The 26,961-nt window shown below is 44.7% G+C and overlaps 1 protein-coding gene across 9 annotated transcripts in view; it reads right to left on the bottom strand.

The window, feature by feature from the left end:
• The window catches only part of SPATA13 (spermatogenesis associated 13), a 130,361-nt gene that overhangs the window by 15,395 nt on the left and 88,005 nt on the right, over positions 1-26,961 (bottom strand). For 3 of the 9 annotated variants that reach the window (XM_085555437.1, XM_015852092.3, XM_032442162.2), the window contains 3 exons: positions 21,646-23,433; positions 10,977-11,339; positions 8,996-9,140 (listed from right to left, as the gene is read on the bottom strand). In XM_085555437.1, coding sequence (XP_085411563.1) covers positions 8,996-9,140; positions 10,977-11,339; positions 21,646-23,433 — 2,296 coding nt within the window. Of the gene's footprint in view, positions 1-8,995; positions 9,141-10,976; positions 11,340-13,173; positions 13,511-21,645; positions 23,434-23,712; positions 24,106-24,765; positions 24,844-26,961 lie in introns of those variants that run through there. The other 6 variants (XM_085555457.1, XM_032442163.2, XM_015852093.2 and 3 more) reach the window with 5 other exon arrangements.

The following is a 26,961-nucleotide window of genomic DNA, read 5'->3' as shown; positions in this document are numbered from 1 at the left end:
AACACTAGAGAAACAAGGTGAGCTTCATCGTTGCTGTACAACCACAGAAACCAAGAGAAACAGCATGAAAATGACTGTATCTGTGGACACAAAAAATCTGGAATTACTGCACAAAACTTCACAGATGGGTTTTACTATCTGGGGTGATAGGGCCTTGTGGCTATCAGCTCTCCTTCACAAGTGGAAGGGACTAGCTTTGGCACCAATAACACAGGTTGACTCCGGTCCATGTGCCTCAGGGCCAGACCCTTGGCTTGGAAAGCCAGCTGCAATGCAGTGTCCAAAACAGTTCTGAGGATGAGCATGAAGCGCTCACCATCGGTGTCTTAGTGCTTGAATGCGCTGTCTAGTTAGTCCTTAATTTAACTCTTTTTAATTTATTTTATTAATAAATTAAATAAATAATAATAAATTAAATAAATAAATATATAATATATATTTATATATATATATATATATATAAAATATATATATATATATAAATTTATATATATATAAATTATATAAATATAAATATATATAAAAATAAAAATTAAATAAATAAATAATAAATAAATTAAATTAATGAATAATTAATTTAAGATCACACAGTCCTCAAAAACCCAATAAAAATAATACCCAGAATGGGCTGCTAGTGCTGAACTCCTTTTTGCATGTCTGCTGTGTCCCAGATAAGCAGAGCAGCAGCCCAGCAGCCCTCTCCCTTCCAAGGGGAAGGGATTTCTTGGCTGAATTCTTGAACCTGATGCTCCCACCCACCCACAAGGCACAGCAGCAGACCATGCCCTTGCTTTACCCATATCACAAATAGACACATTATCAGTTATCTACTGTATGGGGATGATGACTTCAACCCCCACTCCTGGCTGCTCAGACCATTACGAGCTTCTTTGCCCATTTGGGTGTTGATGTATGAGAGATCAAAGCTGAGAGCCACACAGATTAAATAAAAAAGAAGCGTTTTGTTTTCTTTAAAGGAGGAAAAACATGCCATGGTCTCGATTTGACGCAACACAGCTGTACTACCATGCTCTGCTACCCACCGGCACTTCAAATATGCACTCATGTTGATGGCATAATAACAACAAACAAGGATGGGGGAATTCCTTCTTAAAAACGAAAAAAGAAAAAAAAAAAAAAAAACCAAGATTTTTTTCCTAGAGGCTTATAAACCTGAGCACTGATAAACTTCTCAAACACACCCTGTAAGATGTATCACAAAACCTGCAAATGAATAATTCATGAAATCAATGTTTAGCTTATAAATCAATGATGACGATGACAAAAACAACACCCAAATCATCGCAGTGACCCTTTATACATCTCCTCTGCAATGTTGGTGCTGCCTGCTGGTTTGTTCTGGTGAGTATGGCACATGAGGATGGCACACGGAGACAACTCAATTCATTTAGATCCAGGTGCAAAATGACTGCAATTCTGGGGTTGCTGACTGCTCATTATTCCTCAGCAATCAACAAGCTCACGTTGTCTTTGCAGGCAGGGCTGTGAGCTGGGGATGGGCTCCCTGGCAGCTCAAAACTTAAGGATGCAGTGGAGCGATCCCACCTCCCAGCTGCTCGACCACCGGTGTCATCATTGGCTGCCGTGAGTGACACGACACATCCAAACCCCCCACCAGGCACAACCGCCTCATTCAACACCGTAACAAAAGAAAAGTGTGTACTCACTTGTGCCCATATGAAGGCTCTCCAGACTCCAAAATCGTGCCACTCCCCCGCGGGCCACCATGCTGACACCGGGGTACCGGGCCAGGGCCTGTGGAGCTGCTCAGGACGGCCCGGCTGTGCCCCGCTGCAGGCTGAGCTGCCGGGGGAGGAAGTGCCAGAGCGGCAGCGGGAGGCGGCCCCGCGGCGGCGGGGAGGGCATCTACCTCAGTGCGATCCGAGCCCAGCCACTGCGAGGGGAGTTCCCTGAGTTACACAGGCGACTATCAGCCCATCGCTGTTACATTACACCAGCTGCGATAACAGCAGAAATCAACAATGAAGGCTTTTTTTAATTCTGTTTTTTTTTTTGTTTTTTTTTTTTTTCTTTTTAACGTGGTTGTTGGAACTGCCTCGCAGCGAAGTGCTGTGTCATTACGCAGGGCACCAGCAGCCAAAAGGTTAAGGCTGCAGCACACAGAGAGAAAAGGGAGGGCAGAGGCATTTTCACACGCAAATGGCAAGCAGGGAGCGAAAACAGGGCCCTCAGCAGCAGCTACGGGCTGCAATGCCCCACCATCCTCACAGGAGTCACAACTGGTAAAAACACAACTGCAAAGACACAAACCAGCCAGGGTACATCACTGCACTAGGTACACTCAGGTACATCACCGCGCTAGTGAAGGCTTCTCACTTTGCAGCAGCCTGAACACAAGCTCTCTGCCATGTCAAAACCCCTCTTTCTGAACTGCCAAAGGGAAACCAGATCAGACACCACACCATTCTTACAGAGGAGAGATTAGAAATCATCTCTGGAACCCAGTCATCCGATGTGACTCTTGCAGAGTGGCACAGAAGTGCGTGTTTGCCTGGTGACTCATCAGCACTCTGTGGGCTGCTGCCCGCCCTCCTCCCCTGCACAGTTCCCAGCTGCGTGGCCATGAACGCAGCTGCCACCAAAGCACTGCTATGGGGTGAGCTGCTGGTGGGTTCATATCCTCACAGATCAGCTGGGGACAGGCCAGGGCTGTCCTTGCAGTTAGTGTGTCCTCACTCTGCTCCCAACAACACTGAACATGCTGCACAGAGCACAAATGCCATAACAGCAAAAGCAGGTTTGCCACCAGGAAAATCTTGTTGTAGGTACCCTCCTATGTTTGCTCTCAGCTCAGTGGTTTGCTATTACAAAGCACAGGAAGTTTGAACACTAATTTTGGTGGCCTTAAACGATTTGAACAGACAGTAGGAAGTACAGATCACGCAATACATCCCAACAACACTCAGAATGTATAATAAATCCCACTTCATCCTTTTCTCAATATTCTATCGAGGCTTTACACAAGAAAATGTCATGGGACCCACCCACCCTAGTGCCCCCAACCCACTGCTCTCTGACAGCGGCAGGCAGCAGATGCCTAGTGAAGAACATAAAACCATATGAGGCATGTAATGGGGCTTTCTAATGTACTTCCCTTCATCCCAGCTATCTGCAGATCAGATTCCTCCTGGGGCAGATGTGGTATCTCAGTGTTTAATGAGCCAATATCTTCAAATCGTATTCTGAATTTCAGTAAGCTTTTGGGATCTGACATATCATGCACAGCAATTAATTTCATAGTTTAAAACTATATTCTGTTTTGAACTTAACTACCTGAGACTTGCATTTAGTTCCTACATCATTAGAATAAATAACAATTCATTTTCCCCACGCCAATCAGCATATAAAAGAGTCCAAGCCTAGCTAATATTTTTTTGCATAGAGACAGTGAATGGATTTTCCTACCCTTTTTGCCTTTCTTTCTATTGTCCCTTGTAAGAAAAGCCTTTTGAGGTGCAGAGGAGCGGGCAGATGGCCCCCACATGCCACTCCAGTGGCACAATCAAGCTTTCTGTTTTGTTCTCCATTCCCTTCCTACAAATCCCCGCCCTTCTATTTACTGTTTTGACGGTTACTATGCACTGAACTGACATTTTGTTTATCTATAGAATCACAAGGCAATTGCCTTCAGAGAGGCATCTTGTCCAAAGTCCATTCCTCAGTAAGCTGGGCTGGTTTTCCTCCATGCGCACTACCTTGCTTTTATCAACATCACATTCCAGCTGCTGACAGTGAATGCGCAGTGTATCACTGCCATGAAATCCTTCCTGCAACTTTCTTCAAGCAGCTTGTGTTTTCACTGCCATGAACAACGCAGCCCACATGCAGAAACAGCAAACATCTCCCTTTCCCCGTTATCTGTGAAGACACCAAACACAGAAGACTGGTGCAATCCTTCACATCTCCACGCATTATCTCTCCCCTTTATAAAGCCAATCACTTTCCTCCTCTCTCAGTGCCTCATCACTCAGTAATTCATAAGAAGACCTCCCCTCACATCCCTCTACAAAATGCACATTTCTGCTTCTTCATAAGGGTCCACCATTTTGCTGCTGTTACTCTCTATTAGACTTTCAAAGTACTATATACCTTATTTATACATCCTATGTCCTGTTGTGTCAGATTCACAAGTCTGCTGCTCACTGGATCACTCTGGGTGCTTTTATACCATCGCTGCTGTCATCTAAATTTGGCCCATGAACTACGCCCCAAATTCTTTGTTTCCTTCAGCTGGGTCAACCAACTCAGCTCCATAGACTAAGACAACACATACCCTCAAAGAGCTGTTCTTCTATGTGTAATTCTCCACACACACCTGAGGAATGACTCAGGAATTGTTTCCCTTCTTGTAGGTTTCCTGCTTAGTTGCAGTCTAACCTGGTCACTGGCAACTCAGCCCATGGCAGTGGGTTGCAATGAGATGTCCTTTGAGGTCCCTTCCAACCCAAGCCATCCTACAATTCTATGATGTCTCCTTTTATGACTGTGTTTGTTGCTATTGATGCTTCTTTGATTTCCTTAGTTCATCACATTTATTATCATTTGTGTGATCTCAGGTGGTTCATCATTTAATCTTGTTATGCCCTATTCCGGCACAGCAATCCTAATCCATGGATCCCATGACACTCAATGGTGCAGTGAATTTGTTAGTTTTTCTTTAATACATTAGAGACGCTCTTTCACTAGCACAACTGCCGCCCCTGTATGTTTGTATATGTTGGTAATGCTCTGCTAGCCATCTTCCTTCAATCACATTTATTATACACCCATATGCCATGTAGCTTCTTTAAAATATGTGTATTTCTCCATCTTTCTTTTACATTTTCACAACAGGCAACAGAGTTTCCTGTTGTCTAAATTCTTTTTAAGCCAAATTTGTCCTACAGTTCCTATTTTGCAGTAGAGTTTTGCCATCTTCTGCCCCATCCTTCATTTCAGGATCACTTAAATTGCTTATAAAGGATGTGCTACCCCATAATGTGTATTAGTCCATCCTGCCAGCTTTCCCCTAATTCTTTGTTTGGAAACTACTCTGTAATCTCTCGATTTGCATGGCAGCGCCCTGCTTTTCTTTTGCCTCAGAAAACAAAGGATCTTTTCATTTCAAATATTCCTCCGTTTGTAAGTAATCCAAATCTCCTTTTTTACACCATTTTTCTGCAAGAAGGTGCCTGAAGTTACAAAGAGCTCTCTGTCTGACACTGAGCACATTATTTGGCAGCATTTCAGATAGTTTTACCATCAGGCTCCTTATCATCTCCTAGTTCTCACCTGGCAGCTTCAGCTCTGCTTCCTGCCCACTGCCATTCCCAGGGCACCTGCCTGCCCCACAGCAGGGAAGGGCATTTCATGATGCTCCTTTACCTCCTGTTTCTGTCCTTATGCCTGCCTGAGCCTTTCAGTATGCAGCAGCCACCCAGGAGCTGCTTGCAAGATCAGATGTGTTCCACCCACCGGCTAACAGTCACAGACAGCCACCAGAGCAGCAACCGGGCAATACATTTTTCCTGCTTTCTCATCTACTTACCTTCTCACTCTTCTAGAAAGCAGGACAGCATTAGCAAGGACACGGTAGCAAGCTGCAAACTGTTTTCTCTCAAGGAGTGATTAATAAAATCTGCTTATTCACTTCCATAGCCAATAACTTACACGGGGTGGCTTTTTATCTGGCTGGTGATAGGGGTAGAGCCTGAAAACTTCCTCTCCTAGTCTGTGCCCCAGCTGCACTTTGCACAGGCAGCACATCTGCTCAAATCTAGCCCTGATGAACAGTGAAAACCTTGACTGAGTTGTGAAAACCTTGATGGAAGGTGAATGGTAGAGTGGGCAAATAAAAGGATGTATTGATCTCAATGGCAAGATCCACATTTCAACCATCTAAACTCCCATTACAATCAACATGAATCGAACAAGCTGAGAGAGGAATTCAGTCCACTTTAAGGAAATTCCTTATCAAATCTACCCTGAGGGAAATTACTAAGGGCTCCTATCAGTTGCTTAAACATAGGTTCTTAGCACCATTTCAAGTATTTTGGATATCCCACTGGCCTCTGGCTGCCACTCATGAGGGGAATAGGTTGCCCATAGATTCTTGGCCACAACTGCCAGTCCTGTGCATATACTCAGGTATCCCATGCTGTACTGGACACCAAGGGTGGGCAACTTAATCAAGCCCCAGACCACCACTGCCTTTGAATGGTGTCTGAAATGGATACTTTCATGTAGATAGTCACATTTGAACTAAATTGAGGTGACTTAAACTTGGGCTGAATCCCACTCCACCTACTCAGAGCTGAGGCTATCTAAAGGGGTTCACAAATAAATTCAGCTAAATTCAAGCCCACAGGATGTTAAAAAGACAGAATTTCTGAGATATTTATAATAATTTCTTCTATTGTGACAATTAGGTAACTTTGTTCATATTAATTTTAAACTGTAATGCTACAAGCACAAGAGTATCAATATGCGCAAGAGTAGCAATAAGAGTCACAAGTGAAGTTCTCCTTACATCATTTCTGTCTCCTATGGCATGAAGATTTACTGCTTTGTAACTGCTGATTTTCTAAAAAATTAAATCTCCAGTTCTGTCTCCCACTGTTATAAAAGTAGCCATACAATATATTAGGCTTTAACAAATCACTACAATAAGATACAGCTGGTTCTCAAGGCTTGGGTCTAGAATTTCTGTCTATAATAAAGGGCTTTTGTGTTATCAAATTTCACTGTACATGAGCAAACAAAAAACTCTCACATGTTCAAAGACAAGGAAATGCCTTGTGAATTTAAGAGAAAAAGGAAAGAGACCAGAATGTGTGACACTAGTCACTTCATTATTTTCAGCTGGAGCTACTTAAAAGATCTGTGCAACAGCCCTTTAATTACAAAGCCACTTGCTTTCCCACTTGCCTTCAGGGCTTTCATTAAAGAAGTTTTTCCTGTTCAATTTCTACGTTTATTACAACAAGTCATAAAAGTCTAATCTAGTATAATAAATGTTGCTTCACTGCCTTGAAAACTGGCAGAAATCTTGCTTTGAGCACTCATCATCCTGATGCTTATATTGAGGAGAACAGCTATAGCTGAGTACATGGAAATGTACTCCACTCAGGCAGTTGTCCAGGGTAACTAATGTCACTTCATGTGATTAACAAATACAAAATGGAAAGGACAACTCAAAATAAAACATTCTATAAATTGATTTGTAGCTGACAGGTTTTTGAGCAGAAATTGGATATTACTCAACAAAACTTTAGCTTAGAATCATATAAACCAAATACTAACTACTAAACATAAGTGTAATTTTACCAAAGAAACACTAAAAAATGCTTTCTGTTAGATTTCCTGCTGAGAATCATGGAACCACCAAGATTGGAAAAGACCTCCAAGATCACCTAGTCCAACCGTCTACCTAACACTAATGTTTCCCCAGTAAACTATGTCCCTCAGTACATCTAAATGTTTCTTGAACATCTACAGAGACAATGACTCTACCACCTCCCCAGGCAGCCCATTCCATTACCTGACCACACTTTCAGAGGAGAAATTTTAACTATAATCCAACCTGAACCTCCCATGGTGCAACTTGAGACCATTTCTTCTCACCCTATTGCTAGTTATGCTGGAGAAGAGGCTGACCCACACCTTGCCATAACCTCCTTTCAAGTAGTTGCAGAGAGTAATAAGGTCTCCTCTGAGCCTCCTCTTTTTCAGACTAAACAATCCCAGTTCCCTCGGTTGCTCCTCATAGATTTGTGCTCCAGAGCCCTCATGGCTTTGCTGCCCTAGTCTGGAAATGCTCCAGGCCCTCAATGTCCTTCTTGCTGCAAGGGGCCCAAAACTGCACACAGTACTCAAGGTTTGGCCTCACCAGAGCTGAGTACAGGGGGACAATCACCTCCTGCTCCTGCTGGCTGTGCTATTTCTGGTACAAGGCAGGATGCCATTGGTCTTCTTAGCCACTTGTGCACAGTGATGGCTTGTGATCAGCCAAGCACAGACCAACACCCCCAGGTCCATTTCCTTCACACACTCTTCCATCCACTGTACCCCAAGCCTGTAGCATTGTCTGGGGTTGTGGCCAAAGTGCAGGACCTGGCACTTGGTCTTGCTGAATTTGTAGTCATAGCAGGCCCTGATCCAGGCAACTTTACTGATTCTGTGTGCAAAGAAGCAGAGTGGAGCCTCTCAGCAGAACTTTGTGACAGTGAAGGCTCTAAAGTGAACATTTTGCTTCTTTCCAGCCCTCATCACTAAAACACAACTGTTCAGATTATGCTCAGTGTGAAAGAACACAACTGGTACTAACCCAAACTCACCTGCCAAGAAATGTTCCACTAAATATGACTTTACATTACCTACAGATAACATTGCATGCTAATAGGAAAGAATTACAGAAAAAAAGCCACACAGCATGTATCGGATGCTGATAAAGAGTACTGCTTCCAAAAAGGCAATCTTTTCCAAGAATCTACCCATCATTGACCAGAAATCTGGCTGGGCTGCCTTCATCTCTGAGTAAGCAAATGCAACTGCAAACACTTCTCAGAAACAAGCTATTCAATTATTTAAGGTTTTTCTACCTAGGAAGAGAAGCTGAATGCATAACAAATAATATTTTAAATATATGTGGTGTGGTTTGGGTGTGAACTCAAGCATTTTATACAATATTTCCTTCATATTTCAGTATTAGCTGTGGGCAAGTATGTGAACACAAAGTGGAAAATAGAGGAGCACAAGTGGCGCAAAAGAGTAAACCAGAGCAAAGAGGAGGTGTGAAGAACAAGGTTTGCACAGGCACCACAGGGCAAGCTACTGACAAGAAAGTTATAAAACTAAGCAACCTAACTGTGCACAGCTTTGTCTGCACCATTTCCTATTTCACACTGAGCTACTGAGCTGGCCAAACCAGGGCAAGAAGCTGAGATGCAAAGTTAAAAGGGCTTGCACTTCTCACCATTAGATGTTCTCATCTGCCGCCGTCGCCCAACGCGGTCCAGGCCAATGGGAGTGCTCTGTGAAAAGGTGAGGGGCCGGAACCTGGCAGAGACAGCTTTGTAGGGGGGCACCTGGTGTGCGGGGACAGGCGGCCGCGTGGTGGGCTGTGGGGAAAACATGAAACATCGGTGTTAGTAACCAACTTACTCAACATTCTGCTGAGCACAACTTGGCATGAAGGATGGTTCCTGCTGGTAGTCCAGCTAATTACACGAGCAGCAGACCTGCCCACCTCACACAACCTGACATTCCTTAAACACTATTCACTATCATCACGTTCTGTAATGTTATAGTTCTCTGTTATATTGAAACTCCATAGTTTTCTCTTCCAATCAGGCACACAATGTAATTTTCATCTTGTAATTCTCCACATCTAAATGCTCTGGAATCTAACTGATTTCAGGTCAACTTTGCAAATAAATACCCATCTGAGTGGGTTAACCAATGAATGACCAACACTCAAGAATGACCAACAGTGTTGGAAGTTGCGTATATTTCCTAGACTGCTTTTTTCCTTCGTATAGTAAAATAGATTTCTTTTGTAAGACTAAAATAATGGTCTAAATGATCCCTTGGCTCTAAAGATCCCAGGAGTCACATTAAAAAAAGATAATATTTAGCTTAAGTTATTTAAGTTTACGTAAAAGACATTTTCTTTAGTCAAATAATTCTTTTGCTTTATTTTGACTAGAGAACCACCTATTTGGAAATTGTGTCTAACTTTGTGTCATCCCTGAACAACTTCACATCAACCAGATTGAATGACCTGGCATAAGCTCTCCATGTTGAACAGCAAAATCTCATCATGCAAACTATAAAGACATATTTAATCTTCTCTTGTCTTTCAGTGGTCCCATGTAAAATACATCTACACACGTATTCCTGATTCATTAGTCTTCTCTTTTTTTAACATTTCAGCTAAAAATATACTAAGGGCTGTCAAAAAAACCCAGTGTGCATTTAGTACAATTTAACTGCAACCTCATCTTCAAACTTCATTTCCTCAGTGCTGTAGCAATGTCTCAGGATCCTATCGCTAAACAATAATAAAAAGTAAGTCAGATCTGTTGCTTCAAATAGCTAACAGAAGTAGTCAGTCACTGTAGACAATCAGCCAATTAAACAACAAAGTTATTTACTTGAAGACAAGTAATGTTTCTTTTATAAGGCATTAATACAGATTCCTTCCCTCCCTAGTGCTGTCACTCCATGGCAGACCTGTGAAAGCCATCATTTGGCTTAAAAATGTGCCTCTCTTGGGAATGCTCCAAAGTTTTGGTCTTAGCCACAGTACTGCAGTCCCAGCAATGTGCTCACTGAAGCCCAACCCCTGCAGAAGCATCCGAGCAAAGAAAGAGTCAACTCAAATAGCTGCTCTGATGGATAGTCCTTTAATAAACTGAGCTTGGCTTGAAGAAATACCCATTAGTTTTCAGCAGTAACTTCCCTGTTAGTTTTAAGTACCCTTAATAATCCCAGGATTCTGAACACCACAACAATCACTGCAGGTTTGCACAGATCTATTCTTGGAGATTTTGCAATGACTGGCAAACAATACACTTTTATCCCATGTTTGTACTCCTTTGTTCCTCAGAGTCTACACCCTATAAAGTAACTAAATACAGAGCTGTATTACACACAAATGAGCTCATACACACCAATATGAGAAGTAACAATCACTCCAAGAAAGAAACAAGGTTAATTTACAATACAACAAAGATATCCCAAACACAGTATCGGTTTTATTCCATGCTGTTTTGCTTTTTAACAACAAGACAAAGTAATTAGTGACAAGGAAAGCAGAAATTTGAGTATATGCTGTCAGCTTGACAAAAGGGAAGGAAGAAAAGGAAGCATCCATTCTATTTTCTAGGCTGAAGATAAAGACAAGGAAGTGAAAGGGTCTTATGCAGTTTGCAGAGAGCACATCTCTATCTTACTTGTGTCAGCAGACCTTCAATTTCTTCTGCCGGACCGCTTCCATAGAAATTGACCCCACCTATTACAGAGATGGGTCTTCTTTTTCGCCCTCTGGAGTAGCCTACTGTATTGCTCTGGATCACAGACCCAACAGGAGCCAGTCCTGGCTGATTTTCTCCATCCATGCAGTCTGTCTTTTGCGACTCCACAGCAACTGAATCTTCAGGTATAGAGATACTTCTGATTGACATTTGGCCATAGTCTGAGAGTGGTCTGGGCCGAGACCTTTTTCCAGAGCCCCATCTCCTGGGCGTGACCCTTTGCGTGTCTGTCTTTTCTTCATCCTGGGATGAGGACTTCTTCCAATGGTCATCAGAAACAACCTTTTTAAATGTGAACAAGTCAAATAAGCTACAGAATTTTCTGATACTTAAATCAATTGTTTTTCACATGGCAGATCAACTTAACATTGCTAAAAAGAAAGTGTTACCATAAATACAACAAGCGCAGCTGATGATTCAGGAAGACAGTAACTTTGCAAAGGAAAGATATCATGAGCTGTTGGTGCTGTGTAAAGTTAACACAACATTGGCAGCATTTCTTAGGCAAGGAACATCACTAACACCATTTGTAACTCATCTATGACCTCTGCAGTGCCTAAAGGCACTTTTGACACTACCATGAATACTACATTCCCTTAGTCCTGCCTTATGGCACTTGTAGAACTTCATGAACGTAGGAAATGACAAATGTAACATCTGCTAAATAAATAAATAAATAGATAAACCCACACACTTTCCTTTGCTTTACCTCCACCCAGTGATGGAAACAAGCTGTGAGTCTCAGTGTGAAGGTTTCCTGATGTCAAGTGACTGTATGTGAAACCAACACGGATGATCACATTCCTCCCACCACCCTTCCCACACTCTTTCTAGTGTCAGATCTACAGATTGTGTGGCTGTGTGCAAATTGGTTTAGTGAGATGATTCATTTTGGAAGGGTGAAATTACTTATCTCTCCAGTCAGGTAGAACAGAAAGAGTGATACAACACTATAATACAAACACAGGAAAATTAATCTTTCCAAAAAGAAAGCTAAGAAAACACAAATGTCATTTGTATTTAGCAGCCCATTTGGCCCACTGAGGTTAATGCCCATACGTGTCACATCTGTACTAGCACTGCAAGTTCAGTTCAAAACAGCCTTGACTGAAATACTTATCAGTGGCAACATTTTGAAGGACTTCAGTCCACATGGAGTAACACAGCTGTAAACTTCTCTATCAAAACTTCTGAAGCTTTTGAGAAGAAAACATTGCACCTAAAAATTTGTATTCACTTTTGCCTTAAATTTCCAAACTCTCATTGTTTCGTTGGCCTTTCCTGACTCTTCTAAACAGAATAGAAAAAAAAAATAGAGAGAGGAAGACAGGTGTTTCTGTGTTTGATTTTCACGACTGCCTGCTGGAGCAAATGATAAACTCCAATTCACTGTGAGCAACTCAACCCTGCTGTAATTTCTTGTGTGAATTAAGAACTAACTCTGACCTTTTTGTAGTAAAAATCAGCCTACTTCCTTATCAAGAATCTTTACACTGCCCAAGTGCATTTCTTACAACGTTCAAAGCTAAAAAATATTCCAAAAAGAGAGGCTACGTTTTGATTCTCTCTGGCTACCATTTGTTTCTGTTTTAGATAAGTTGAAGGCATTTCAGGTACTGCATATTCAAAGCAACAATTAGCCTGGAGCCACTGATTTACAATGAAGCCTGTATAAAATGGCTCATCCTCTGTTACCTTCTGCTCTATGTGACATTTTCAACCAGCACAGCAGATTTTGACAGCTAAGAGAAATTCCACTGTATGAAACCACTTTAACTAGTAGGCAGCATTATTAAATAGCATTTTAATATGATTACTGCAATTGAGATATGAAAAATGATCCTTTGTTCTACATTAAATTCCTCCATTTATGACAGGAAATTTCCCCTAAATAGATCACTTCCATAAATCCTGAATTCTGTGGTGTCACAGCCATCACTCAGGAACACTTGAGCTTCCCTGCAGCTTTCAGCCCACGACTGGCTGAGCTGAAGCCATTCAGAGGGAAGTGAGCACCCAGCTGCCACACCAGCAGCTTCAGCACAGCGGGTGAGGCTGGCACTAAGCCCCCTCCAAGGTCATGACAGCAAAAGCACAGGTTAAACAAGGTTCTTACCTCCGAATCAGACACGGGTAGAGGGTCTCCACATACACAGTAACTGAGACAGGAGTTCATCAGAGTCATTTTATATTTCTATTTTTCAAAGCCTTGTCACTAAGAACCACGAGTGCAAACAAACTCCCTGCATAACCAGTCAGGCAAAGTTCACCTCATGACCTGCACTTTTAGACTGAGGGAAGGACACGTCACATGTCATCTCCTAATCTGCTTTTTACACACTTATCTTGAGCAATAACATTTGCAAAGAGAGGACTGTTCCCCTTCTGTAGCACTCCACCTACAGTAGTTGATTCAAATGACAGCGAGACTGATCTGCTGTGCAATAAACAATCCTGAAGGAGGTGTATTTTTAGGCTTACACCCATAAGTTGCACTGAAAAATAGTAATAACAGAGAAATAGTAATTCTCTCCTAACAAAAAAAACAGAGGAATCCAGACTGATAACCTCACATTGTTGTAAATGACCTACTCAGGCAGGAGGGGCCCGATCAAGAGACGCTGACTGCCAGGAAGAAAGTACCCAATGTGAAATTCATAGACTCCAATACTTCAGGTACTTAAGCAAGCTCCAGCTATCACCAGCTTCATATTGGTGTAGCTCCACTGACCTCAAATGATCTTCTCTTGATTAATCCCTTACAAGTGAAATTGTGTTTATATTTGACATTTACAGACACAGGTATAGATATGCACGGCACGTAATGCAGGGCAAAGATCAGTGTCACATACTGACTCCAGAATTCTAAGTGCTGGTCAGAAATTTCAAGGAATTTCAAGATTCCCAAGAACTGAAGGTCTAATGAGAGCCTGCCAGGCAGGCTATGGCACAGGGTTACCAGTGTTAGCAAGCAAGATCATACATCTTGTTCTTTAGGCTGCACCCTCAGTTAAGATTCATAAGTCTGCAAACACAAACAGATCTAATGATTTATAGTGGTGCAGATTAATAAATGTTATCTGGACATTCCTATAACAGTGTATGAGATGTATTTCAACAATCTTCCTTTTTCCTGCCAGCAGTATTTCTACAGATACAACCATTTAAAATGAACACTGACTTCAATCCAGACTACATGTTTTTATTGGCTACCGTTCCTATGCAACATGTCCATCTTAACTTTTAGGGTGGTATTCAGCCCCAGATAACCCACACCTACATGTCCATCTTAGCATTTAGGGTGGTATTCAGCTCCAGATAACCCACACCTAAGTGCTGATGTCTGTCTGTACATTCACCAGATGTTAAAGCTCTCACTGTAATCTGCAGAAACCTCAGGCAAGATTCTGTTGCCCAAACACAGTCACCCAATGCCATGTCGAACATAGAGAATCACAGAATCATCAACCTTGGAAAAGGCCTCTAAGATCATCCAGTCCAACCATCCACATATCACCAATATTTCACCACTTGGCATCCTAAGGGACCTGCAATATCTCCATGCCCCATATGCATTATGCCAGTGCAGCGCAGGCCCTACAGGAGGCCGGAGCCATCCTGAAGCAGCCCCTGGATACAGGGCAGGGGAACTGCCCAGGGCGCCTCCAAAAGTGTTTACACTCAAGCAATCAAGTTGAACTCCCACACAACAGCATCTGTGGTCTGTGGGACCTACAATCAGCACAACATACAGAACAACTCAGCCATGTAACACCAGGAGCCAAAGGCCAAAATGCTGTGAGGAACCCAAGTAGAAGAGATGGCTGCATCACAGAGCACGCGGCCAGCTGGGATGTGCTCCTCCTATACCTGGCCCAATCTGATTTCCCAGTGCAGGTCTGGCAGCTTCAAGGGCTCAGCTCAGCTCTGACCTCAATCTGGCACAAGTATAACCCTGCTGCACTCAGGGGAGCGCTGCTGCCACTGGCATTCTCTGTTACTCATTAACACCAGTGTACACAAGATCAACGCAGATGTTTAACCACTGAAATCTTCACTTAGCCACTGCAGCCGAATAAGAGCCAGGCTCTGTGATTACTACTTAGGACTACAGTGTATATTTTATAAACTTGGCACCAAAAACTGCCTCCAGAGGGAGTGTTACGCAAGGCGAGGGTAACTCTCCAGAGCAGCACAAGATGTCCCTGTACACTGCAGGGAGCTGGGCTAGCTGACCTCCAAAGGTCCCTTCCAACTCAAACAATTCTGTGACTCTCCTCAATGACTATGACCTGATCTATGCACTATGGACGGTCTTGCTGATGAGGATGCAGGCTCTATCACTGAAATGGCAAAAATGGGCCACTACCTGAAATTGCACAGAGGGAATTCTGCTGGCACAATTATACCGCTCATAACATCCCATAATCGACAGACGTGTTTCGCTGCAGAAAAAAAACCCAAGTACAAATGCAACACATCACACACCTGCCACTTGTGCACTTGCTATGCTGGCAATGCACAAACAGTATCATGTGAGCTTTTGCTGCTCACATTATAAACATGGTGCACAGCTGAGGCTCCTTGCCCGCTCGTGTTCATTCCCAAGCCCTACCATCACTAATAGGAACTTCTTATTTGTATTTTTATGTTCCAGCACAGTTAACACTTCATCCTTTATAAATATATAAGAGTACAAGGGGACAGTTAAATCTCTAGAAAGACTTTTCCCATCTCCTTTCTCCTTTACTCTTCCTTCTGCCAAGAGAGAAAATCCAAATTTAAGAACATCTGAGAAGTTTTAACACAATTTTTTATGCCATATTTTCAGCAAAAAGCTGAAATGTGATGGAGAATTGGTCACGTTCTGTAAATGGTAAGGAAAAAGAGATTCTGGAGTATTTATAGGGAAAAACTGTGGGATTTGTGCTATTTCATGTAGATATCTCTGCTTTCATTGCAAGTGCACGTTACTGTGTTCATTTCCAGTTGTACATTAAACTGTATAAACTCATTGTACTAGCAACAACTATACATCAGTATTATAATCAGTGACTATTAAATAGCTGGTATTTCTGCATAATCCACGAACTACCACCATACAACACAAGAACTGCCAAATTCCTGGAACTTAGCAGCAGCATTAAGAATGCTTTTCAATTCATATGAGCTAGCAGAAATGTATAGGGCCAAGTACTTGTGACCTAAGTGTCATAAATAAATTTATCACCATCGTTTAACTAAGTAAAAGTCCAAGCAGCGTGTCTCCACCCAGGAGCGTGATAAAAGGGAACCTTTGCACTTTTTCTTGTTGCAAAATAGCAGCAGGGGAACACTAGTTGTAGTTCATTTATCATCACTACTAACTGAGGTTAGAAGGTTGTTTATGGACACGATCAATAATTTTATTACCAAACTGCTGTCACAGACACAGAGATTAGGAGACTCCGGATACAACAGAGCCTCCTAGAGAAAGTGTATTTATTGCTTTCTTTCCAAATTTCATTAAAAGGCCCTAAAGTGCAACCAGAGCCCAGTTACTTTCCACTTATCCACCGGGACTGACGATTTCCAGTGCTGCCATCACAGCGGTGGTTATCATGGAAATTACTGTTTTTACTGTATTAAAAATAAGGCACTTATTTAGTCAGTGTACGCATCTTCTATCAGAAACCAACCTGAATTATTATCACGTTACTTTGATTCCCAATGTGCTAAGAATCAACCCCCATTAGCTTGTGTTGCTGCAGTAAGTGCTTGTTTCGAAGTTAGAAAAAAGATGTGTACATTTCTACTTGAGGGGTTTGCTGGCATTAAAGCATTTGTGGAATTTTAACTAATAAATTTACCAGTAAATCACATTGGAAGATCTGTACAGATACAATCCCGAATCAAAGATGGCCATATGTTTCATAGGCACATTTAATGCAGGTTTGCTTCTTTTCACCTGCCTTGAAAGCATGCTTATCGCCATCAACAAGCCTAATGCTTTCCCAACATGCTTTACAAAGGTTACTGAGTTCACCTCTGTAATATTCACATTTCACAGATAAGAAGCAGACACAAAGCAGTTTGGTGATTCAAGTGACACAGGAAGAGCACAGCTGAGCTGGAAATGACCAGCAGATCTCCAGATTCTAATCTGTTCTTCAGCCTCAAGGATTTCCTTCATCTTCCCCTCTGTCATTTAAGTCATTTCCAAAGCCAAATGATGCTCTAACACTGCTTCTTTCTTAATTCAGTATCTAAATTAGAAGCTAGTGTGCCATATACAGTAAAGCAGCACTGATATCTTTTGAGACTTTCAAGATGTACAAGCACTAATTGCCCACAGATAATCCTGATAAAGCGTCTAAATCAAGACTTGGAACACCCCAGAGCACGTAGGAGGACTAAAAATAGCCACCATCTTCCTTTTATTTGGTGAAACAACTGTAATAGTCTGCCTGCAGCTTCTGTAACATCCGCTGGCAAACCTCAAAAGCCAGATGTTAACTACAGCTTGAAAGTGGAACTTTCTGCAAACAAAGCGGAACATAAAAAGCTGTCAGACTCCTAAGTATCTTTCCAGGAGGAGGTTCCCTGCTTCCCCTTCTCCCCACCCTTCCATAGCACAGTCCTATTGCTGGAGTCCAAACCCAAGCCCAAGCAGCCAGCAGGTCCCAAAAACAGTCTCAGCCTGCAGTGGGTGGAGCTGCTTTGGGCAACTGGAAGTCTGCAAACTATTAGTTACTAGAGAACAGCATGAGGGTGAGGCCATTGTGGTTTAGCTCAGGCTTGGAGGAGCTGAACCTGCTGTGCTCCACCTCTGCTCCATACAAGAGGGGCTCAGCTGCACCCCCAGCAGCCCCTGGGTGCCAGAAAAAGCAAGTGCCAGTGGCTCAGAGGAAACCCAATGGCTGCCTCCATTCTGTTCAGACATCACAGTATCACAGAACCACATATTGGTTGCAGTTGGAAAGGACCTCTGGGCCCACCAGGCCCACTCCTAGCTCCAGCAGAGACCCCCAGAGCAGAGTGCCCAGGGCCATGTCCACACAGCTTTGGAAGATCTCTAAGGGGGAGAACCTGAAGCCTCTGGGCAACCTGTGCCATTGCAGGGGAGGGGCAGCTGGGGGTGAGGGAAAGGCTCTGCACCAGAGGGCGGTGGGCATGAAACAGCCTGCACGGGGCAGCGAACATGGCCCAAGTATCGGAGCTCAGGGAGCATCTAGACAGTGCTCTCAGACATTGGGATTGGATTTGGGGTTATTTTGTGTGGAGCCAGGAGTTGGACTCGATGGTCCTTGCGTGCTCCTTTCAACTCAGGACATTCTGTGATACGTGAGTTCCATGGCCTGAGGCAGCATTCCATAGCCTGGGGTGTAAGCCCTGACTGTGCGAGCAGCACCTGGCACTACCTGACATTTCAGGGCACCAGAGCCAAGTACCAGACACTGTGCAAAGGCAGGAGGAGTGCAGCAGCTTCCTCCAGGGCAAACACAGTGAAGTCCATTTGCATCTCCCATTTTAGAATATATGTTTGCAGGGATAACAATCTCATGTGATTCTAGTGGTGTTTAGGAATGGCCAATTTTATTCGGAACTGCAGAGTTACTCTTAACCAGATCCAGAAATCAAATTACTGTCCATGAATGCTGCATGGCATGGACATAAGTGAGTCAACAGATTGATCTTAGAGCAGTTAAAATCTAATCTGCAAACAAAATATGACCCAGCTGAGTAAAGCAGAATTACCTCTTCACTATAAACTATCATTCACTTACAGTCATGCAGATAAGGTGTTGCATTTAAGTAAGAAAGTCTAGTGTAACATGAAGCCAGATGCCAACATGGCAACTTAAACAGCAGGTGCTCCAAGAGCTTGCGAAACACGAGGTAATATGTCAAATAATTCACTGCTGGGTTTTTGTCACAAGCACAGAAGAGTGTGTTGGTTTTGCAGCTCATGGCTGACAAACACCAGTCCAAAGAAAAGCTTTTGTTAACAAGTGCTGAGACACAGATCCACGCTGCATTTAGTCAGTCCTTCCCTGGCAAGCACCACCTGCAGAGATCAGCAACTGAGAAGGCCAAACACCTCACCTGCTGCGGTCTTCAGGTGAAACCAATAGGACAGCAGTGACAAGATGTCAAGCCTGAATCGCGGTGGGGAAAAACAAAACAGGACACTAATTGAAAGGAATCAGTAGAATTGTGAGAATACTGTGAAATCATCTTCACAGCGTTAAGGAAATGCTGGGTAGCTTCCACATCTGGGTATGCATGGAGATGTGAGCCTGGCTGCTTAGCACTGTGTAGAGAAATACATCTCCGAGCCACAGTGATTTTAATGGCTTTTACATGAAATCCACATTTAGAAGATGCGTGAAACAGGGAAACCATGTAGATTTGCTGGGGAACCTAAGGTTCAGTCTTTAACATTTTGGATTTGCATTGCTCAGCATTATGACACAAATAATTGCAGAGAACAAATCAAGCACCTGACTGTCAAGGAAACAATGCTGTGAGTGGGTACAGCTCTGCAATGCAGAAGTGTGAGGTAGACTTAAAAATGAAATATAGGCAAAAGTTCAAACCTTGGTGACTTCACTGTATGACTATGTGGCACTCGCCGCAGTGCCTGTGGGCTGAATAAGCTCCAATTAGAAAAACTGGCATCTCTGGTACCAAGGTAACTTTATGCATAATATTGAGGAGGAATACATGTACGATGAAACCCTGCAAAGACATGGCAGGGAGAAACCATGCTGAACTTCCTGCTTCATGCTCATGCTGAGTGCCATGGCTGTAGGGTTGTGCATGGAGTGGGAAGCAGGTCTGGAAAAAGAGAGGGCAGCACTTACACCCCTTGCACAATATGACAGCAGTCACCCTGTCCTGCACACCTCATGCTTCCCATCTATACCTGCACCCACCCCCAAAAACATTGTTTTTTTGGATCAGAATAGAAATCTGGGTGCAGCTGCACCATTTAGACCTATCCCCGTTGTCACTGTCATTTCCTTCATCTCCTGAAGGGCTCCATGCTACACCATCTGTGCATCCCCCACACAAACAGCTGGTACCAGTGCACACAGCATACTCTAGACAACTTAAGAGTGCACTAAATTGCACTCACAAATAACATCAAATATATTTTAATATGAAGTTTAAATTGCATGCTAGATAACAACAGAATGTGGCATTCAAACTACAGCAGTAGTAACTTTTATCCATCCAATGCTGACATTCATTTAAGAACTTCTGAAAGGCATCCTTGTTTCTGGGGAATCAAGGGGAAGGACGAGCTGAACTTCTCTTGTGTCATGAGCCCAGATCACCACTAGATGGTGGATGAGTAGCATTAATCCTCCCATATTGCTTCTGAGAGGCATCACTGGCACATGGATGCATCACAGCTTCTCACCCCTCTGGCAGCATGGAAGTGTCTCCCCAAACACACCCCTATGTGAGGGTATTGAAAGATGGATGGATGGATGGATGGATGGATGGATGGATGGATGGATGGATGGATGGATGGATGGATGGATGGATGGAGGGATGGAGGGATGTGGCAGCCCTGGGACTCTGGATGAGGAATGATCCCAGGACCCCAGTGTTTGTACATACTGGGTTTATCTTCCAGTCTTACCATAGTTGTAACCATTACAGAAAGCAAACTTGCACTTCTCCAGCAGACTGGCAGTATCAGTGAGTTCTGTAACCATCCACAGTTAGTTTGTAAAAACCCCACCAGGCTTTTAAAAGTAAGATGGCTTCTCAGACATGATTAGACTAGCATGAAAGGCCGAAGTGTGCGCATAGCTAAGGTATATGACACATTAAGTCAAACCAAGGTGGCTTAAAAGCGCTGGCAGTTTAATTTTGTAAATGATTTTCACACAGACCCTCCACAGGGCTTCAGTTTTAGGACTGCATTTACTACTAATCTACTGGGGGTATGAAATATCAGCTGGATATACTGGGGTGCTGGTGGCTTCTTTAATGCTTCAGTGGCAACACACTCTGCTGCTCAAAGCTGGCAAGCAAATATCCAAGTAGCCTACACTCAACATAGCCACTGATGCACAATGAAAACACTGACAACAACCGAACATTTAACTTTCTCTATCATATATTTCAAGACATACTGCTCTACAAATACCATCCTGTTCTGCAAGGCTGCCACAGGAGAAGCATTTCACACTGAATCAACACTATTTCCAAATGTACAGGCTTCTTAGAGACCTTTTGGCTTGGAAGAAACATAGCCAGACCCTGCCCGGGCTGGTACAATCTGACAAGCCCACATGACAAGCTGGTATAACTGCAGGGTGTAATAAGCTGCCCTTGAAAATGGATGTGAACAGCTTGGCTGCCAAAACTTTCTTGGATGCTAATGCACAAAGGGAAAATAATTTGGTGTTAGCTTCCAAAGAGAATATATTAAAGAAAATAATTTCTGTCAGCGTATTTTAGCAATAACAAGCTGCAATAGCCATTAGTATTCCGGTTATTTTGCATTGTTTGCATTGTTTTGCATTAATAAAGAGAAAACCTGATGGATAAATACATAACTTCTAAAGGATTCTGCATTCTTTCTTACCTCTTCCTTTTTTTCTTCTGCACCAGGGGCTAAATTGAGGCTCAGCTGAGAGTGACTGCTGATGCCACTGTCCTCATTTCCATCATCATAGTACACGGTTTGCACAGTGTCCTGGAAGCAGACAGGATTCCTGCTCAGCTTTGGCCCAACCTCACCTCTCTCCTCACTCTCCGTGGAGCTCAACGACAGTGTGCTATGATGGTTTGAGCACTGGAAATCCATATTGCACATCATCTTCTCCGTGCTGGGGCTTTGAGGTTTTGGAGCAGTCGGCCTGACAGGGATGTGAGGATGTTCAGCATCACATGCAAACTGCTGGGAGGCTTTTGGTTCGTCCGAGTCTGTATCAAACACTTCGTTGGGAAATGGCCCGATGTCACTCAGAGTAGGGGACAATAAATCAGATTCCGCGATACCTGAAGATGTACTGAGGTTTTTGTCTTCAGCACGAGCTACATCCATTTCAGCCTCTTTATCCTGAGCAGCCACAGGGCTTTGTAGACAAGGTGTTCCTGGTGATGAAGAATCTAGACTAGATGCTGAGGAGGTGCACCTCTTTCTGTCATGATCTGTGCTACTGGAAACCCTGCGGGAGTAGTCATCATGCAGTCTGCTGTTTGACCTTGTTCTCTGGGACGGCTCACTGGGAGAAGGAGCTGTGCTCTTAGAGCCATCCTTCTTCCATGCAACATCTGTAACATTACTGACAAGCTTCAGAACTCGGTCAAAATCCTTTGCCCTGATGGGGCTCTTCCATCGCTTGGATCTCCTCTCAGGGTTCCCATTTGTTTTGTCTGAGTCAGCAGAAGTAACGCTCACAGTCCTTGCTGGCATCTGTTTTTCATTCGCAGCCTTGAGGTCGGTCAGGTTTGAGGTGGACTTCCTTTTGAACGAGCTTTTTTTCAGAAAGTTCAAGTTATCCGAACTTTTGCTTCTCCGATAGATGATCCTGTTGTTTTCTGAGTCCTTCACCAAAATCTCACAGATCTTTGGCTCTGCAAGGACAGGAGATGTTGCTCTGGTGCCGTTGTGGTGGCTCTGAGCCTTATCCGTGTCGAGCAGGTTGATGCGGCCGGCACCATAAGCCCGTCGGATGCTGCGTGAGCGGTGAGTGTTCCTCAGGAAGGACTCATCACCTTCCTCAGCATCAGAGCAGTCGGACACCAAACCATCCACTGCACTCTGGAAATCCTGCATAGGCCCCGAATAGGAAAACCTGTTAGTCTGAACTCTCACCACTGCCCCATTTGAGTTGTGTTTGCCTACACCATTCTCATTAAGGATATCGGGGCACTCCTTTGCTTGAATCCCTTGCAGAACAGATGATTTCAGCTTCTTGAAAGATCCCATTTTCCTGATGGAAGATAAAGCATTCCACGTGGAAGAGTTGCCCATCAAAATGAGAGAGCGAGGCCTGTCAGAGCTGGAATTCGCTCGTTTCCGAGGGGTGGAGAAGAAGCGCATGATTTTGGAAGGGCTGATTTTCTCATCTTGTGTTTCCTCTTCACAACATCCACTGGTGCTGTACCCCCCGTTATGACTGACAGAGGTCGTCAAGTTCGGAGGCTCCTTATTATCCATCACGATACAAGCGATGGCGTTGCTGTTCCCATAGCCATTCTGAAATGTGGTCATGCCCTCGATGGCATGGAGCTGGAGGCTGGGGCAGCTTACAGCCACGTTGCCATCCCCGGCAGCTGCCCTCGCTGCCTGACCCACATCTGTTGCACTCAAGCTCCTCTTGCTCCCACGTTCACCAGCCGAGTTGAGCTCCTCCGGCTGCACCGCCTGTGCCAAGAACACAAAGGTGACCATTAGGGAAATTTCAGTACAAAGTCTCCTGCTAAAAGAAGTTTGGACCTCACTGTAAGAACTAATGACACGAGTGAGCTCAAGGAGCTCCTTCCAGCCGCACAAAGGTGCACTGCAGCAGGGAGAGGACGTTAATAACACCCTCAAAGTATCATTGCAGTTGTTGGCAATTTAAGAGACCAGAATAATTTAAGTATGTGCTTGTTTTTCTAAAACTTAATGAGCTAATAAGTTCAGCAGTATTACCACACCTACCTTAGAACACTACGTGTAATCCTCACACAAATTTAGAGAGAAAAAACTGTTTGGCAACACAGACGGGAAGTTTCATTGAAAGGATTGAGCTTGGTCACAGACTACAACGTAGCACTCAAACAGTGTAAGGACAGACCCATGTCTTCCCAGCACTTGCTGCTGTGGGTTGGCTGCACGACTCCCAGCCACCTTTGTCCCCTTGCAGGTAACCCCGCAGTGACACGGGGGGCACAGCTCTGGCCTCAGGCAGTGCCGGCAGCTGTAACCCACACGGCCTCCAGGGGGGGATACGTGGGGTGGAGGCTTGCGGGGCACCACGGGCTGCGGGGATTCGTCCCCAAACCGCGGCGAGCAGCGGCTGTGCTGGAAGCAGCGCTGCCCCCTCCTCGTCTTTGTCTGAACCCGGGCCGGGCGGCCTGAGGGCTCGGAGAGGGGGAGAGGTGGCTCCGGGCAACCAGGCGGGGCGGGGGCTGAGTCCCTCCGGGCCGCGGCCCCTTCCCCCCTCCGCGGGGCACAGCGGGGCTGCGCATCTCCATAAGAATGGGGCCAGCAGCCGCAGGGCAGCGCACGGAGCGAGGCGGCGCTGGGGCCGGCAGCTCCCTCCGGAGTGCAACTTTAGAAGGAGTTTTCCGAACCTCCGGGGATAAAAGGGTTTCCTCGTGTTTCACAGAGACGCCGGAGATCCTCCGCATCGCCGCTTTTAATCCCCTCCATTCACACGGTCGCAGCGTGAGCCCGCCCTGCGTGGAGGGGCTCCGCTCGACCCCGCACCGCGGAGCGGACAAAGCTCCGGGCCCCGGCCCGCAACGCTCAGGGGAAAATAATAACAACAAATAATAATTTAAAAAAAAAAAGTAAAAACAAACACGAAAAAATCGTAAAGACGAGAACCCGCCGCTGCTCCCCGCGGAGAACTTCCCCAAGAAAGCCGCTTTCTGCACCTGAACGTGCGGGCGGCAGCGGGAGGGAACAAATTCAACGCAAAGGAATCGGTAAGGAAAGAAGCGCAGCTCGCAGCGCGCACCCACCCCGCGCCCAGCCCCGCGCCTTTACCTGGGGGCAGCCGCGCGGCCCCGCTGCCCGCACCCGGCCCCGCCGCTGCCCGCTCCCGCATCGCTATGGCAGCGGGCGCCGCGATGGGAGGAGGGCGGGGACGGGGGGCGGGGCGGCCCCAGGGACACCCCCAACAGCCAGGACACCCCGCTCCCCCGGCTCCTCTTGCGCTGCCGGCGGAGAGTTTGAGCGAGGACGCGAGGATTCGCTTCCTTACACGGCCCTGGTAAACCCCGCTTGTTTGAAATCACAAAGATCCCTAAGATCAGTCAATTCAGCCGTCTCATACCACCAGTACTGCTCACTGAACCATGTACCATATCTCCACATCGCTTGAAAAGCTCCAGAGATGGTGACTCCAGCACCTCCCTGGGCAGCCTATTCCAGTTTTCAACCACACTTTTGGATACGTTTTTCCTAACATCCAACTTGACCCTTCCCTGGTGTCCTTCTCCTGGTGCAGCTTAAGGCTGTTATGTCTTGTCCTAATGCTGTTACCTAGGAGAAGAGGCTGGGCTCCTCAGCACAACCTCCTTTCAGGCAGTGTAGGGAGCCATAAGGTCTCCCTGGAGCCTCTTCTTCTCCAAGAGAAGTTTGTTCATAGACACACTATGCTCCCAGGCTGCCCCACTATCCTGGACCAGCCACATTTTTACTGCTTTTCTTCAGACATGGCAGGGTGAACTCACCCTCATTCTGAGCAGTGTTCATATACTATAGGAAAAAAAAAAAGTGTGAGTCTGTCATACAGTCCCATTTCAGGATGCCCAGTAAAGGTACATAAACATTGGTGCTTCCTTCTCAAAATGATTATGGTCTAAGCATATTCCTACACATGGACTGGACTTGCCGATATAACTAAAACAGTTTGAATGTGTCTCAGGTCAAAGGCACAATGACAAATGGGCAGCACAGTTCACAGCAGGACAGACACCCTGACAAAGGAATGAAGGCCATCAGCCTGTCCTTCAGAACTGTGACTGCACACTGTAATTACATCTCTGGAGAGCAGCAGTGACGTCCTTTCCAAGGCATGGTGTACTTAGGGGATAAGGCAAACGAATGGGCTTAAGGGATGTAGGTCAAATGAGGCAGCAAATAACTCTGGCAGTGACCACAGGATTCTGGGCAGTCAGCAGAGGGCACAGCTTGGCACCTGCCTGGATTGGCTTTGTGTACACCTGTCTGAGAAGTGAACCTCTAGGAATGACTCAAACAAGTGGGTGAAGTGTTGGGTTGGGTACTTTACAGCGCTGGGCACACGCAAATGGAGGGTAAGACTGGAAATGTCTGTAGTAACCATGGCTGGTGTAGTCTTACACTTGGGGAGGAATAACAGCACGCATCAGTACAGAAGCCTCTGAAGGGGAAGTTGGGGCTGAAATGGCAGAGTGTCTATCAAATGTCAACTGTGAAACTGCTTTCAACAATACTATAAACTGGGCTTCCCTACTGTCTCTAGAGGTTTGTGCTCAGCCCTTTAAAAACTCCTAATTAGAGCTGTTCAAACCCAAATTTCACTGAATTCATGCTCCTATGCTCCTGTATCTTCCTTTTGAATAGCCTTTTCATTGAATCCTAGAATCATAAAACAGTTTGAGCTAGAAGGGCCCTCAAAGATCATCTAGTTCAGACTCCATGGCATGGGTAGGGTTTTCAACCATTAAATCAGGTATTAAATCAGGCTCTGTTCAGCCTGGCCTTGAAGGCCTCCAGGGACGGAGCATCCACAGCTTCTCTGAGCAGCCTTGTGCCAGTGCCTCACCTCCCTCTCTCACTGAAAAACACTCCTCTGACGTCTAATCTAAATCACCTCTTTCAGTTTAAAACTGTTCCCCCTTTTTCTGTCACTATCAGACTGTGTAAAAAGTCAGTCTCCCTCCTGTATATAATCTCCTTCTAAGCACTGGAAGGCCACAATGAAGCTAAGCTCCCTAAGCCTGTCTTCATAAGAGAGGTGCCCCAGTACTCTGATCAATTTCATGGTCTCCTATAGACACATTCTGAAAGCTCCACATTTTTCTTGAGCTCAGGGCCCCAGATCTGGACACAGTACTCTAGATGTGGACAGAGGAATCCAGAGGAGGCCTTTTCAATCCACGAGTCCCCTCAGAGAAGGAGGATCCTCAGAAAAAGCTATTGAGCTGGAACTGAACTGAGCCGCTACTTCAGTTCCTTCCTTTATCCACCCAACAG

Source organism: Coturnix japonica, chromosome 1 (genome assembly GCF_054131305.1).
Source record: "Coturnix japonica strain WE chromosome 1, WE-NBRP24, whole genome shotgun sequence".
Lineage (NCBI taxonomy): Eukaryota > Metazoa > Chordata > Aves > Galliformes > Phasianidae > Coturnix > Coturnix japonica.
This window is presented reverse-complemented; position numbering and strand designations above follow the sequence as displayed.